This window comes from Trachemys scripta, chromosome 5 (assembly GCF_013100865.1).
Source record: "Trachemys scripta elegans isolate TJP31775 chromosome 5, CAS_Tse_1.0, whole genome shotgun sequence".
Classification (NCBI taxonomy): domain Eukaryota; kingdom Metazoa; phylum Chordata; order Testudines; family Emydidae; genus Trachemys; species Trachemys scripta.
This window is the reverse complement of record NC_048302.1, coordinates 122,364,236-122,378,025: the sequence shown is the minus strand read 5'-3', so window position 1 is coordinate 122,378,025 and position 13,790 is coordinate 122,364,236. Positions and strand designations below refer to the sequence as shown.

The 13,790-nt window shown below is 43.4% G+C and overlaps 1 protein-coding gene across 2 annotated transcripts in view; it reads left to right on the top strand.

Moving 5' to 3' along the window:
• FGFR3 (fibroblast growth factor receptor 3) overlaps nucleotides 1–13,790 on the top strand; it is a gene marked incomplete in the record, with an annotated part of 76,650 nt that overhangs the window by 51,438 nt on the left and 11,422 nt on the right. Inside the window, 6 exon segments of one of the 2 annotated variants that reach the window (XM_034772655.1) lie at nucleotides 2,182–2,305; nucleotides 2,722–2,912; nucleotides 8,965–9,109; nucleotides 11,817–11,998; nucleotides 12,990–13,138; nucleotides 13,241–13,362. In XM_034772655.1, the coding sequence (XP_034628546.1) occupies nucleotides 2,182–2,305; nucleotides 2,722–2,912; nucleotides 8,965–9,109; nucleotides 11,817–11,998; nucleotides 12,990–13,138; nucleotides 13,241–13,362 (913 nt within the window). 2 annotated transcript variants of the gene reach the window in all.

Below are 13,790 nucleotides of genomic sequence, written 5' to 3'. Positions count from 1 at the left end.
CTAGAATAGGCAAGACACATGGTTGGATGTTTGGAGTGTTTGGATCTAGGTTTATGACACCGCACTGCCACATGCTTCATATCTGGAGCCAAGCTTTACCAGAGTTCAGATCCTAGATACTACCATGATGGGTGCTTTACAAATGCCTAGGAGAGAAGGATAAAAAGGGGCGTGCAGATGCAAGGCAATGATACAAGCCACTATGGAGATAGGTCATTAACAGGTTTAGATCGAGACCCCCCCCCCCCCCCCCCGCAAGTTCTGGCATCAAGTCTGGTCCAGTTTCACCTGTAAATTACATGACAAAATGCCCAGTGGAATCTCCAGGAAGGTATCATTAAAGAGATGGGTCAGTAAAGAGATGCTCTAATCATGGTGAAATTTTGGTCCGGATTTAGCCCTCAGATGCACAAGTGCATTGGATTCTGGGTGCAGAATTGGACCCATAATCCTCAGCAGCCAAAACCTACCTTTCTTTTTATTATGTATACATTTAAATGCAGTGACATGCTTTGTTGTCAACACTTAGAAACGAGGTTAGGAAAATGGGCCAGTCAACACTGGTGCTTGTGCAGATGCTGAGATACAAAAGGTTGGGGGAGGGTAGAGCTTTATGGCAAGAGTGTGACTTCCTCCATTAAAACCAAGCCACGTTTGCTTCATAGCCCTTACACCCAATGCCTAGTGCAGAAACACTGCTTTTGACAGTGTAATTGTGCTCTGATCCCTTTCAAACAAGGCATGAGGATCCGGATAACAACTAGTGAAAGATGATTACAGCAGCTCCGTTTGAATTCACCTGCTGTAGCTAAAAGTGCTGACAATTGATTACACACTCATTTTCTGCATTGGCCCTTGGTCTTCTGTAGTGTGTAGAACTGGCATCACTGATGCCAGTTGATTCTATGTACCAAGAATCCGCTCCAAAATGTGTTGTTAAAATACTGTTGACAGCTGTTTGGGGGCAGATGGCTTCTAATTAATGTCCAGAGGCTTGGGAAGGTTGACTGACTCTGCTCACGGGGATTATGCATACTGAGCACGTTTGTGTGTGTATGAATCACTTTGAGTCTTGACTGCTCACAATTGCTTTCTACATCAGTTCAAAATTTTCAGTGCTTCCCACAGATGTGATCTCACTTAACTAACTGAGAGTTGTCTAGTGAGTTGTGCAAGGATGCCAGCATTTATTTTCAACTCTGATGGCCCCTGCGACCTTGGCCAAGTCACTTAAAGTGGACACCATTGGTCTGAAATCCAATCAATTAAAAAAAAAAAAAGGACATGGAGTTTCATGTACTACACTCGAGCCAGGGTCACCCTGACAGTTTTGTGCTTTACACTCATGGTTTTCCTATGGTTTTTAATCTTGTCTCTCACCTGTTACCCAACGGAAGACGTGCCCAATGAGAAAGGGAAACAGGAAATAGTGAGGCTGACTGTACATAAAGTGTTGCCTAATACCCAGAATAAACAAACTGTAAAATATAGAATTTTTTTCTCCCTGGTCTCTTTCAGTTTTGCTGATTGGTGGGTGGGTGTTACTGGTAACACAAGTAGGTTAAAGATTTGCCAAAAAAACCCAAAGTTGTGGTTCTTTAAGCTGATGGAGTCCATTTACCCTCTCTGGCCCTCAGTTACTGGAGTATGTGATGCTATCTTATTTAATGTCTTTGAAGCACTTTCAGGCCCTCTGATGAAAGGCACAACATAGAAGTGCAGCTAGCAATTATTTGTTTTACCTTCACACCAATGAGCTCTATTTGTAGACCCGGCCCTCGTAGTGCTAGGTGCTGTACAAACATAGAACAAAAAGATGGTCCATGCCCCAATGGGCTTACGGCCCAATATTTATATTACGGGAGCACCTACAGCCCCAGGTAGGATCAGAGCCTGTTATACAGCCCACTGTACAGCTAATTCACTGGGCTTGATTCTCACATAAGGACCACTTTACACCAGGCAGGCAGCGTAACTTGTCCTTAAAGTGGTCAGAACTTATATTTACAGACATGCTGCGGCCCCATCACACTGGGAGAGGGGGGGTGAAAGAGGCCTGGGAATAAACAAGAATGAGGCCCATTGTGTTTTGCCATTTGTTCATTGATTATAATGGTCCAACGAAATATTAGCTGGTGATGCCTTATGGTTGGCTGGGTTTTTTTTTTTCCCTCCCTCTAGTTACGGCATCAACAGTGGAGCCTAGTGATGGAGAGTGTGGTTCCGTCAGACCGCGGGAACTACACGTGCGTTGTAGAGAACAAATACGGCAGCATTAGGCACACTTACCAGCTAGATGTATTAGGTAAGATTTCCCTACTTCCTCTTAACTTCTGATACGCAGTCGTCATCAAGAGGCTGCTTGATGGCTTATGTGCAATGATGATTTGGGGATTAATCATATACCCCGTCCCCTGAAGTGAATGACGCAGGTCCAGAACCACAAACCCAGCTGGCCCTCATTCTCAGCAAGCGTTCAAGGAGTGAATGTGCTATCCTGGACGTGATGCTTCCTGCTCACGACTGAGGCATGTTGATTGGGGCAGTGGCTGGGAAGCCTATGCTGCAGCTCCCCGGGTGTACCCTTTCCGTGGGAGAGCAAAGAGCTGTGTTCTTTGCTCTTGCTTATCCACTGCCTTGCATGAGCCCTAGTACAAGCTCCTGTGCAGACATTGGCAGTGGGGAGAAAGTTTAAAAACAGGTTCCCCTTTTTCATTTCAGAAAGGTCACCCCACCGGCCTATCCTCCAGGCAGGACTGCCTGCCAACCAGACTGTGGTGGTAGGGAGCGACGTCGAATTCCACTGCAAGGTCTACAGTGATGCCCAGCCTCACATCCAGTGGCTGAAACACGTGGAAGTCAACGGCAGTAAATATGGATCCAACGGGACGCCGTATGTCACGGTGCTAAAGGTTGGTAGACACCGTTTGCTTTCGCATACAAGGGAGGACGAACGCCCCTTCTGTGGTGGTCTCAGTATCTCAGTGATGCCATCTGAACTGCTTAGATATTACAAGGATTCCCAGAAATGTGACCTTCCTGGATCCCTGCTGTGTCCAATGCTAACGCAGTATTGCCAGAAAGTTATGGATCTTGGTGTGAATCCAGAGCGGTGTGTTCCATAGCAGTGAATGTGCAGACTCCTCAGTTAGCCAAGGGATAGAGGTGCCTGTTCAAAACAACCACTCTCAAAGTTTGAAGGCATAAAATTAAGGAGGCCGTCTGAAAATGTACATCCATAGAGTAAGATTCTGACTCCATTGAAGTCAATGGGGATTTTGCCATTGACTTCAGCGGGGACAAGATTTCACCCATAATGGGCGAAGTAGATGAGATGGTTTTTATGCTCAGGCTCTATTCGTTTGCTGTATTACTAATACAGATAAGGAATATTTCTTTTGTGTTTAAAAATATGATGCCAAATCCAGTCTTCAGTGACCTCTGTGCAAAAAAACAAAGTTTGGCCCATGATTTATACCTTGACAGTTTCACTTTTAATTAAATCTGTGCATTTCCAAAAAAAAAAAAAAAAGAGAGAGAGAGAGAGAAGTAAAAAGCAGTTGTGTTCAAAGCCTTGCTCTGTTAGAAACTCCGTTTTCTGCCTTTTTAGGATCATATTTTTGCAGCTAGATGAGGCTTTGGTACCTCATTGAGAGGCAACAATGATATCTAGTGTCATGTTAGATTAATTACAGCTAAGTATTGCCTCCGACTGTCAGAGGACATGTACAGTCATCTGCCCTATCACAGTCAGAGTTGCAATGATTGCCAACTACTGTGTCATCGGTGAAATTTATAGCTGGTGCTGTGGAGAAGAGGAGACATACAGAGAGCTCAGAGCTGTGGACTGGGGTGAACACAGCACTGTGCAGGTGACATCATTATTTGACAATTTGTTAAACCACCCACAAGTGGATAGATGAGGGAACAAATAAATGCCATTAAGGATAGCATTTTCAAAAGTGACGGGTAGGCCGATAGAAACCCAACTTTCATTAAAACTCAATGGGACTTACGCTCCGAAACGCCTATGTCACTTGTGAACATGATCTTAGGCTGCTTAGTTTCTTGAGTGCATCTGAAAAGTTTTCCCTAAATGTTTAGAACCAGGAAAGATACAAATTAGAGGGGATGGTTTTCCTTTCCCTTGTTCTTCTCAAAAATAAATAAATAAATAAATAAATCTCTGCCTGTAGCTATACAGCGCTTAGGTTGAGAGCTCAATCCAAAGATTAGGTGTTCTCATTCATGGTGAGACAGTAAACTTTATTTAGATATTCATAAAATGGAATACTAAAACTCTATAGAAAGAAATTTTTTCCCCCCCCCCCCCCCTTATTTTTTTCTGGAAGCGGGATAGGAAAGTGTCCTGAAACAGCTACGCCACAGTTTGAGCCCAAACTGAAAGGGTCAGAGCTTATCTGATTATGTAAACTAGCCTAGATAAATACCCTGGGCCAGCACATGGTTGTGAGAGTCATGACACTTGTGGGGACTGTGTCGTAATGAATGAGATGCTGTCAGGTGAAATTTGGCCTAAAGTGGATGAAAAAAACATATTTCCATATGTGTGCATGTACACACATACCTCTACTTTTAACACATAAACGTTCCAGTGTTTGCTCCCTAAATAACACAACATGGTGCTAGTGCCTGAGAACAAGGATGTCACCATGAGCCTGATTCTCTTCTCAATGCTCAGACCAGTGACATTAAAGCAGTTGCTCCTCATTCAAGCCCAGATTCAGGAAAGGATCCCTAGTTGGCAAAGCACTTAGGTTCCATTGTAGCCTAAAGCTAAGCATGTGCTAGGTGCTCTGCTGAATAGGAATGAACTTGAGCATGTGCTTATGGGGCCTTCCAGTATTGTGAGAGAATATGGTCCAGCGACAGCAAACAAAACTAAAACTGACTGGTCCATTTTCCGGGACTGACCAAATGCAAAAAGAAAACAGTGTAAACTATGAAAAGTGTACTACTTTTAAAACCCTTTGCAGTTTACTGAGATGCTGATGTAAATCCATTTAAAATTCATAGAGCTCAATGGAGTTACTCCAGATTTGCAGTTGTATCTCAGAACACAATTTGGCCTAATAAATTTGTTAGTCTCTAAGGTGCCACAAGTACTCCTGTTCTTTTTGCGGATACAGACTAACACGGCTGCTACTCTGAAATTTGGCCTTTGATTGTCAACCCGACGATGTCCCTTTTACATAGTAGATCCAGCATATTGTCAGTTTCAAGGCACACTTTTTTCCTACATGTGAAGTTAAAGAAGGGTCAGACTGTATGTACCGTACTATAACTCAGCCAGTTAAATGATAATGGAAGCCAGAGACCCTGGAAATCATTACCCAGATTGAACTAACACACTGGAAGAAATGGTTTGAGACTGTTCTTCCGTACTTGGAACCACAAGTTGATAAAACTTTTTGTTTTTCTGGCTGTGCATAAAGATTTGCTTAAAATGTGCATATATTAATTTCCCATTGATTTCACAGCAAAGTACCAAGTGCTGTGTTACATGCCACTCAATATAGTTCCGTGTGGTCCTTACAGAATAAAGTGCTGCCACCTCTGGAAGTTCACAAAGTTGTGCAAACAGCAGATTGTCACAAACCCAGGATCCTACTCTACTGTGGCAAAGAATTATACATGTAAATAGTGTTTAAAAATTAAACACTGAGCGACAGAGGTGCTAGATTATTAGAACTGCCAAATGCCTTCTCCTCTTTGGACAGTGTGAGCTATACCTTCCTAAAGGTGTGAGCGTAGGCAAGCATTTGGAAACAGAGGTTTGATTTTATTTTTTTTGAATGGAAACAGCACACTTATCCTTGCTACTTCTGATTAATTGTCACTGCGTCTAGGTGTGTTAACGCTGGTTTATGGCATCGGGGCTCAGGGGGTTTCCATTTCAGGACGCATCCTTGTGCTCAAATACTGGGCCTTGGTTTGGTTTTGTCATTCTCACCTTTGTATGGTTTATTGGCGCTGAATTGCCCCTCCCCTTTGGCGCTTTCCCCACATTATTATAGAGCAGGGTTTGTTCTGCCCCCGTGGGAGGAGACAGTGGCTCCGATCTCAGTCCCTAGCAGTGCAGCTGTGCTGGAGTCATGCTACCAAGATCTCCCGTGACCATGGTTGCCTTAAAAGGGATTCCTGGCTATAAGTCCCTCCAGTGCAATCTCCACAGGGTTGGAGGGACGTGATGCGCTTCATGAGGCTGCCCAGTCTCCTGACCCCGGGCAAGTCCCTAGTCCAGCGGAGGGGCTTCTGCGGAGTCCAGAATATGGGTTGGATGGCACATTGGAAGCAGCTGAGGCCCCTTTCATGCAGGAGGGAAGGAAGAGCTGCATGTCAAGATTGCCCTCTGCATGTGGATCTGGGGGAGCACAGACTCCTGATCATTACATTTAATGCTACACTTTAATCCGTTCTGAAATTGCTTGACAAAACCAAACTGCGATCTGGATCAGTTACCACAAAGCTGGGCCTAATCTGCGAACAAAAAGAATTCTGTAGAACACAGGAGGAATTCGCAGGATGCGCAGAGGAATGTTATCCATGTGCCAGTCAGGGGGATTGAAAACTCCTCATTCCAGTCTCCAACAAGGGATGGTGTTAGCCCAGGATAAACTGTACCCTCTCTATCAATACACAGAGACTTTAATTATAAATAATGAAGCAGCAGCAAGGAAACTGTCTCACCAGTCAACTTAAAGATGGGTTCAAACAAACTTTGCAAAGGGTGAATATCAGCAGTGAGATTGGGCCTGAAACTGTAAAGTTCACATCAGAATTTGAACCCTAGGCTCATCTGGAATGAGTTTAAGTTCCTAATTATGGAGCTGATCCTGCAGTCCTTTTCACAAGTCAGTTCTGCAGAATCACACCCTAACATTGTGGCTGTAGATTGGGCCAGGCAGGGGAATAACAAAGCGCTATCGCTTCATTTTATCTCCCAGAATTGAAAGGAGTATTTTTCTAGCCTTTCAGGCATGTTTTGAGACCATCCAACAGGGTTGCACAGTTTCAGACAAAAGAAAAACAACTGTTTAGAAACAAACTTATGTGCCATGCAGCAGCTTGGAAGACAAGAAATAAAAGCCTGTTTAATGGTCTGAAGTTGGACTGATTTATATGCACCACTTTATTTAGTAAAGAAGAGTCTCCTATGTGCAGTGGAAAAAGTTACAGCTAATTTCTGAAAGGCAAAGTCAGCAGTAGGCTTCAGACTGCCACTGCTTATATTTTGTCTCCAAATTCTATTTTGGAATCCTGATAATTGAAACAGTATTTGCTGAATTGGGTTGCAAACACAAATCTCCATGTAAGCCGTTTTCCTGCTGCTTCTGTCTACAGCGTTATTAAGAAACCATAGAATCTTTGGCTTTCTGGCTGCCGTTAGATGCAGAACAGGGTAATTATCTTTTAAAAAGAGAGGTTATATATGCCTTTTAATTGGAGAAGCACCAGTAAAAGGAGAGGAGTGAACTTGGGCACTGTTAGTGGGCCAGATCCAGGTCACCTTGCTCACTCAAGTCTTCAGTAGCTCTCCTCGCGTGAGTACGGTGAGCAGAAATTAAAGTATAAAACGGTCATGCTCTATCAGTCCTAAGCTAACGTAGCTTCGATGGAGGTATTGTTTGGTTTACTGAAGTTCAGGTTTCTGTCTGTTCCTGCAGTCTTGGATCAGTAAAAACGCTGAAGCCGATGCTAACCTAAATCTGTTCAATGTGACAGAACAAGATGAAGGAGAATATCTGTGTAGAGCCAACAATTTCGTAGGCATAGCCGAAAAACCATTTTGGCTCCACATTCGCAAACCAAAACCAGGTAAACTATAGACTCTGTCCCAAGGCCCTAGCAACTGCAAGAATGAGCTTTAACATTTTAAGAAGCTAGTGATTAAAATGACTCTTCATTTTGTATTAAACCCTGTCAACTGATGCTGAATGGCTTTACCTTATTTCCTTGCTAATTATTTTGAAAGAATTAAATGCCTCTACATCAATTGCAATGGAAAAATTCCCACAATAAAATGACTGTCAAATTTTGCTATCAGCTTTTTCTGCTCATATTCCTTTCTCTTCCTAACAGCTGAGTGCCGATAACAGGATTGCATGCTAATGATCTTTGATGCTCGAAGCTCTAAGAAATCAAATTCACTTGAAGATTTTGCCCATATTAGTATAGTCAGTAAACAGACTTTTTCCTTTCCAATAGTTATTCACAATTAACATCGGTATTAGATCATGCAGGCAAACGCATAAATAGAGAATAGCCGAGTCCAGTCAGTCTCTGGTTTAACTCTGTTGGTTTACACTCCAGAAGAATTTTGCCTATGTCTTGAAAATTTTCAACTAATTATAAAGTGAGAGGCAAGTCAGCCAGTCTATCTCCTTGATAGTGTAGGAATGTTCCCTAAAGGACGCTATCTAATGATGATCCAGAATTACATTATAGCATCAAGAGCTGTATTATTAATAGATACGCTTTTGGTGTTGAAATTGATATTAAAAATAATGTTCTCCTGATGAACATATTTCTGTATTAAATCACCATTTATCTGGTCAGCACTTTACCCTTTCCTCTCTACAGCTCTTCTTTCTGTCTTTCTCTTTTTCTTACAAGCTCTGTTTTTCCCCCACACTCACCCTGCTAACCAACAGTCAGTCCTATTGTGGGAGCAATTTTTCCTTTTGATGCTTTTGCTTGCATGCTTCATTAGTGGGACAGAGTAAGAGCCTGGTGAAGGGAACCTTTTGCTTTTACTACAGGTTGCAAACGGGAATGAATAAATAAATGTGGACGACAGGGCCACTGAAAACAAACAAAAAAATCTTCATCTGCTTTTGAAATTTGCCTGTAAATCCATGTGGTGTCCTCAAACTTGCTGGGAATGTGGCTTATCCTCTGTTTTTCCTCTTTCTATATATGTGTATTTTTTTTCCCCTGTAGACGGCAGGTGTTAACACAACGGATAAGGAGCTAGAAATACTGTACTTGCGAAATGTTACTTTTGAGGATGCAGGGGAATATACTTGTCTCGCTGGGAATTCTATTGGGTTTTCACATCATTCTGCTTGGCTGACGGTTCTACCAGGTATTTCCTTCTGCGCTGTCCCCTTTCTTTCCTCTTGGTGATGCTTCAGTGTTTAATTTAGAAATGCCAAGTTTCCGCAAACTCTACATGACATGGAGCAGTGAGTTTTGATCTTTAGTCGACTTCTCTGCAGAAAGAACTCTCCTCTTCAGTTTGCTGTGCAGATCTCTAATGCATACTGCAGTTGCATATTAAATACTGACATACTTCATGTGTCATCTGAGGCTCACAAAGCACTTCAGAGATGATAATGATCTGAACATCTCAAGATCCCTTTGGTTTAGGCAGGTAGTATTATTCCCATTTTAAGATAATTTCTCAACCTGCTCATCTATAAATGGAAGGTTACAGCAAGAGTCACTTGTAGAGATGGAGGTACAGAACCCAGGAGTCCTGGCTCCCAGGCACTGGTGAGCTGATTTTCAGAGGTACTAATACTCTGAGCACCAACTGACGGCAATGGGAGCTGTGGAGGCTCTGAAAATGGAGGCTGAGATGACCGCATCTTGTACTCATTTCATGTGCAAGAGTGACCTTGACATAGGACAAGTTCAGACCATGCAATAGAGAGATCTGCACTGCTGATGAGAGAGAGAGAGAGACTGCACTGTCCCACACCCTGAAAGCTGGCCTTGTGTTAAAATGCATGAACTTGCTTGGGGAAGGTGCAGTCCTTACTCAAGCAGCATTCCCCCTGAAGCTGATGGGGGTTCTGCCCCAGAACAATTGCAGAAGCAGACCCAAATTCAGCCTTTTCTTTTTATGTAATTCTCATTTTTAATAATCCATTGAATGGGCAGCAAATAAATTATATTCTCTCAAATTCCCTGGTTATAAAACACATTTTGATCCTCCCTACCACCACCACCACTGTTGGTAGCCCTTGCAAACAGATGTGCCCAGAGCATTTTTCTGAACCAGAAACTTTGGCATTTCTAAACCCCGACGTTAACGGAATTGGTGATTTTTTTTTTCTTATTAATTGCCTTTGTTAGGGGTCAGAGTGTCTCCTCAAAGACGGGCCTTGAGGCAAGTGGAATCTGCCGGTTCTTCTCTTTAAAATGGCTGGTGTCTGATTCTGTTTCCGCTTCTGCCATCCCCTTGATTAAAAAAACATTTCTGTTGGTTTAAGTTCGGAGGTTTACATTATTATAAGAATCTGTCTAGATCGTATCATCAAATTGTTGCATTGGTTTTAAAATGTATGAACTCGGAACATATTTTTTTTTAAAAAAAAAGCCCAGCTAAAGTGGAACTTTTATAGTGAACTCAGATGCAAGGAAGCTCCAGATATAGCAAACTGGAATGGGGGGTCCAGACTGCACCAACCATTAGGGTGATGCAGATTGTAGTCCGTCTGCAGTAACCCTTCCACTTTCAGCAAAGAGAGAAAAGGCCTTGATCAGAGACTTCGGAGCTGTGATCAAACGAAGCAGAACCAGCCCAACAGTATTTCATGGCATCCATACTCCCGGCCCTGATCCTGTGAGGTCCCTCAACTGCTTCTGACTTCACTGGGGGTTAGCAGAGCTCTACACAAAGGTTCTCTGCTCATTTGGTTAGCTGGCTCACAGACATGTAGCTTGCTGCTGCACGTGCATGTACAAGCCTTGCCCTGTTTGAGTGGAACCTCCGTTTTTCGCATTGCCATGTTCCTTCACAGACACAGTCCAAAGTCTAATAAAGTTAGTGGAAAGACTCACGTTGAAATAACTAGACTTTGGGGTGGAGCTTGAATGGTTCCATATCCCCTTTGCCCATGAAGGAGTAGAGTTCCCCCATGAGTTTTCTTCACTACTGTGCTCATGGCCGCTTTCAAGTCACATGCACCCAATTTACCCAGCTCAGCATTTAGCCCAGAGTGAAGTGACTGTGTGAAAGGAAACAGAGTGATTTCACTATAAGGAGTTCCACTGCTGATTAAAGAACCATTGGGCATCCTCTTTCTGTTAGTATGTTGTTGATTTTGCTTTGACCCCTTGTAAATTCAGAAGTGCCTGGACTGAATGGAGCAGGTGGGGAATCATTCTTGATTTGTGTTTTGCTTGAGTAGGAGTTGCAGGATTGAGCTCTGAGTGCATAGTGCTAATTATGTTATAGCCATCAAAATGATTGGGCTCATGACTGTACAGTGGGCCTACTGGAAGTTCTGACCTTCTGGAATCCTGGGGTGGGATTTTTGCTATAATAATTGGGATAATCTGTCCTTCCTTTACTTGTCCAAACAAAATATTTACATTATGAATTATAATTAAGCCAAGTTTCCCATTTATCCTCACCCAAGTATCACGTTTTTAACCTCACCATCCTTTGGAGACCAGCGTGATTCAGGTGGGATCTTAGCTTGAGTTGCCATGTTAATCTCTTGTCTAGGGCACATCTGTTGCCAGCATTGGGGTCAAAACTGATGAGTGAAATAGACGAAGGGCCCAATCCTGCATTGTTTGCAAAAGCAAAACACCCAGTGTAGGCATTCGGAGTTCTGGGTTTGGGAGGGCTCCTGGCTCAAGTCCAACGGGGTTACACATATACAAAGATGTGTCCAACCTAGGCCTGATCCAACTCCCACTGAAGTCAATGGGAAGATTCCCACTGGTGACAGTGAGCTTTCGCTCAGACCCTTCCTGAATTTCTCGCGCTGCACGTGTATGTGTTGGCTGCCGTCGCCTGTCCTCGCTCCTCACTTCTGTCTCTTGTTACTCTACAGAGCTAGTGGAGGTGGATGATTCTGGCTCAGTTTATGCTGGCATCCTCAGCTATGGGACTGGCTTCGTTCTCTTCATCCTAGTGGTTGTCGTCGTGATTATCTGTAGGATGAAAATGCCCAGCAAAAAAGCCATGAACACCCCCACTGTACAGAAAGTCTCCAAATTTCCTCTCAAGAGACAGGTAACAGAAAGTAGATACAAGATTCCTATCTCCCCTATAGCCCCAGCCTACCTTTACATTTCCTTTCTATGTTCGGAACCTGACCCTGTGTTTTTTTACTCAGGCAAAAATGCCATTAATGTCAGCGGGGCCTTCGCCCGAATAAAGGTCGGGCCCTGTGTCTGTTTGTTTCACTTATTCATTTACTTTAGATTTTTCAGTGAAAATGTCGTGTGGCAGTTAATTCTCTTTTTAGATTACAATTGTTTGCCAGAGGCCAGCAATTCCAGAGAGACCTGTGCTTACCTAGGTCTAGTAAAACAGACCCTTAAACCAGCCCTGTGGCCACAAGTCACAACACCCCAGGGAAAATGGACCTCCCAGAGAATAATCTACCGTCCTGCACCCCTAGCCAGCCTGAAGAGGAGGAGTGGGAGAAGAAGTGTATTCTTGGACCTGTTCCCACTGAAGTCGCTAGCAAAACTTCCACTGATGTCTGTGGGTCCAGGATTGGGCCTTTCTGCAAGGGACAATGATGGCACTCTGTACAATAAAAATCCCATCCAGTAATGCATCAGTGACGGGCACTGCAGAACAGTAAATGTAGGAATTAAAAAGGACTGCAAACCCTGTTCATTCAGCCTCTCTGGCTGTAAACCACCTATTGGCTTGCACAGGACTGACTCCACGGACGCACACACACACCCCATGTGTATGGGCCAGAACTTTAACTGGTATCAACTGATGTAGCTGGTGTAAATCAATAGAGTAGTGGCTTCAATGAAGCCACTCTGGTTTACACTGGCAGAGGAGCTGGCTCTGCATGCCGAGATATATACACTCCCGTAATATGGGACTGATCTTTTTCATTTTCAGGTTACAATTTATTGTAAGTCTTCAATAAACAAAGATTAGTTCAAACTGATTTTCTTGGCTGGCTCCTTTTCAAGCACCTCTGCATGTATCTGACACGGAGGCAGTTGGCAATAACATTTTATTTGCTCTATTCAAGCAGGTGTCATTGGAGTCGAACTCTTCCATGAATTCCAATACCCCGCTGGTCAGAATCACCCGCCTCTCATCCAGCGATGGGCCAATGCTAGCGAATGTCTCGGAGCTCGAACTGCCTGCTGATCCCAAGTGGGAATTAACGAGATCTCGGTCAGTCAAACCCACAAGCTGAATATACGTGTCGTTCTTTTGTCTTCATTCCACTTGTCAGCATGGTCACATTAATTCATTTGTTTGTGTCTGTCGCTTCAGCCTGACTCTGGGGAAACCTCTGGGTGAAGGTTGTTTTGGTCAAGTGGTGATGGCAGAAGCGATTGGGATCGATAAGGACAAACCAAACAAGGCCATCACTGTAGCTGTCAAGATGTTAAAAGGTACAGAGAACAGCACCGTGAAGGAATGACAGGAGGTGGGGGTGTTAGGCATTTGCCCTTGGCATTTATCTTGGTTTGGGTTTTGTTTTTTATTTTAAAAATATGACTACATAAGAAGAGCAAACCTAAGGCTAAATTCTCCCTTTGGCTTCCATAGCTGATGCTTGTTTCAACAGATTCCACTTAAGGTGGGTCACAGGAAGTGATAATTATTATCTTAAGGATGGCTAAGTGGATACAGCACTGGACTTGGCCACAGGAGACCTGGGTTCAGTTCCTAGTCCAGCCACAAATTTCCTGTATGACATTGGACAAGTCACTTTATCTACCCTTTATCTGAGCACCCTGCCTTTAAAATAGGGATAATGCTTCCCTATTTCACAGGGGTGTTGAGTATAAAATCCATTCAGGATTGTAAAGTGCTCATC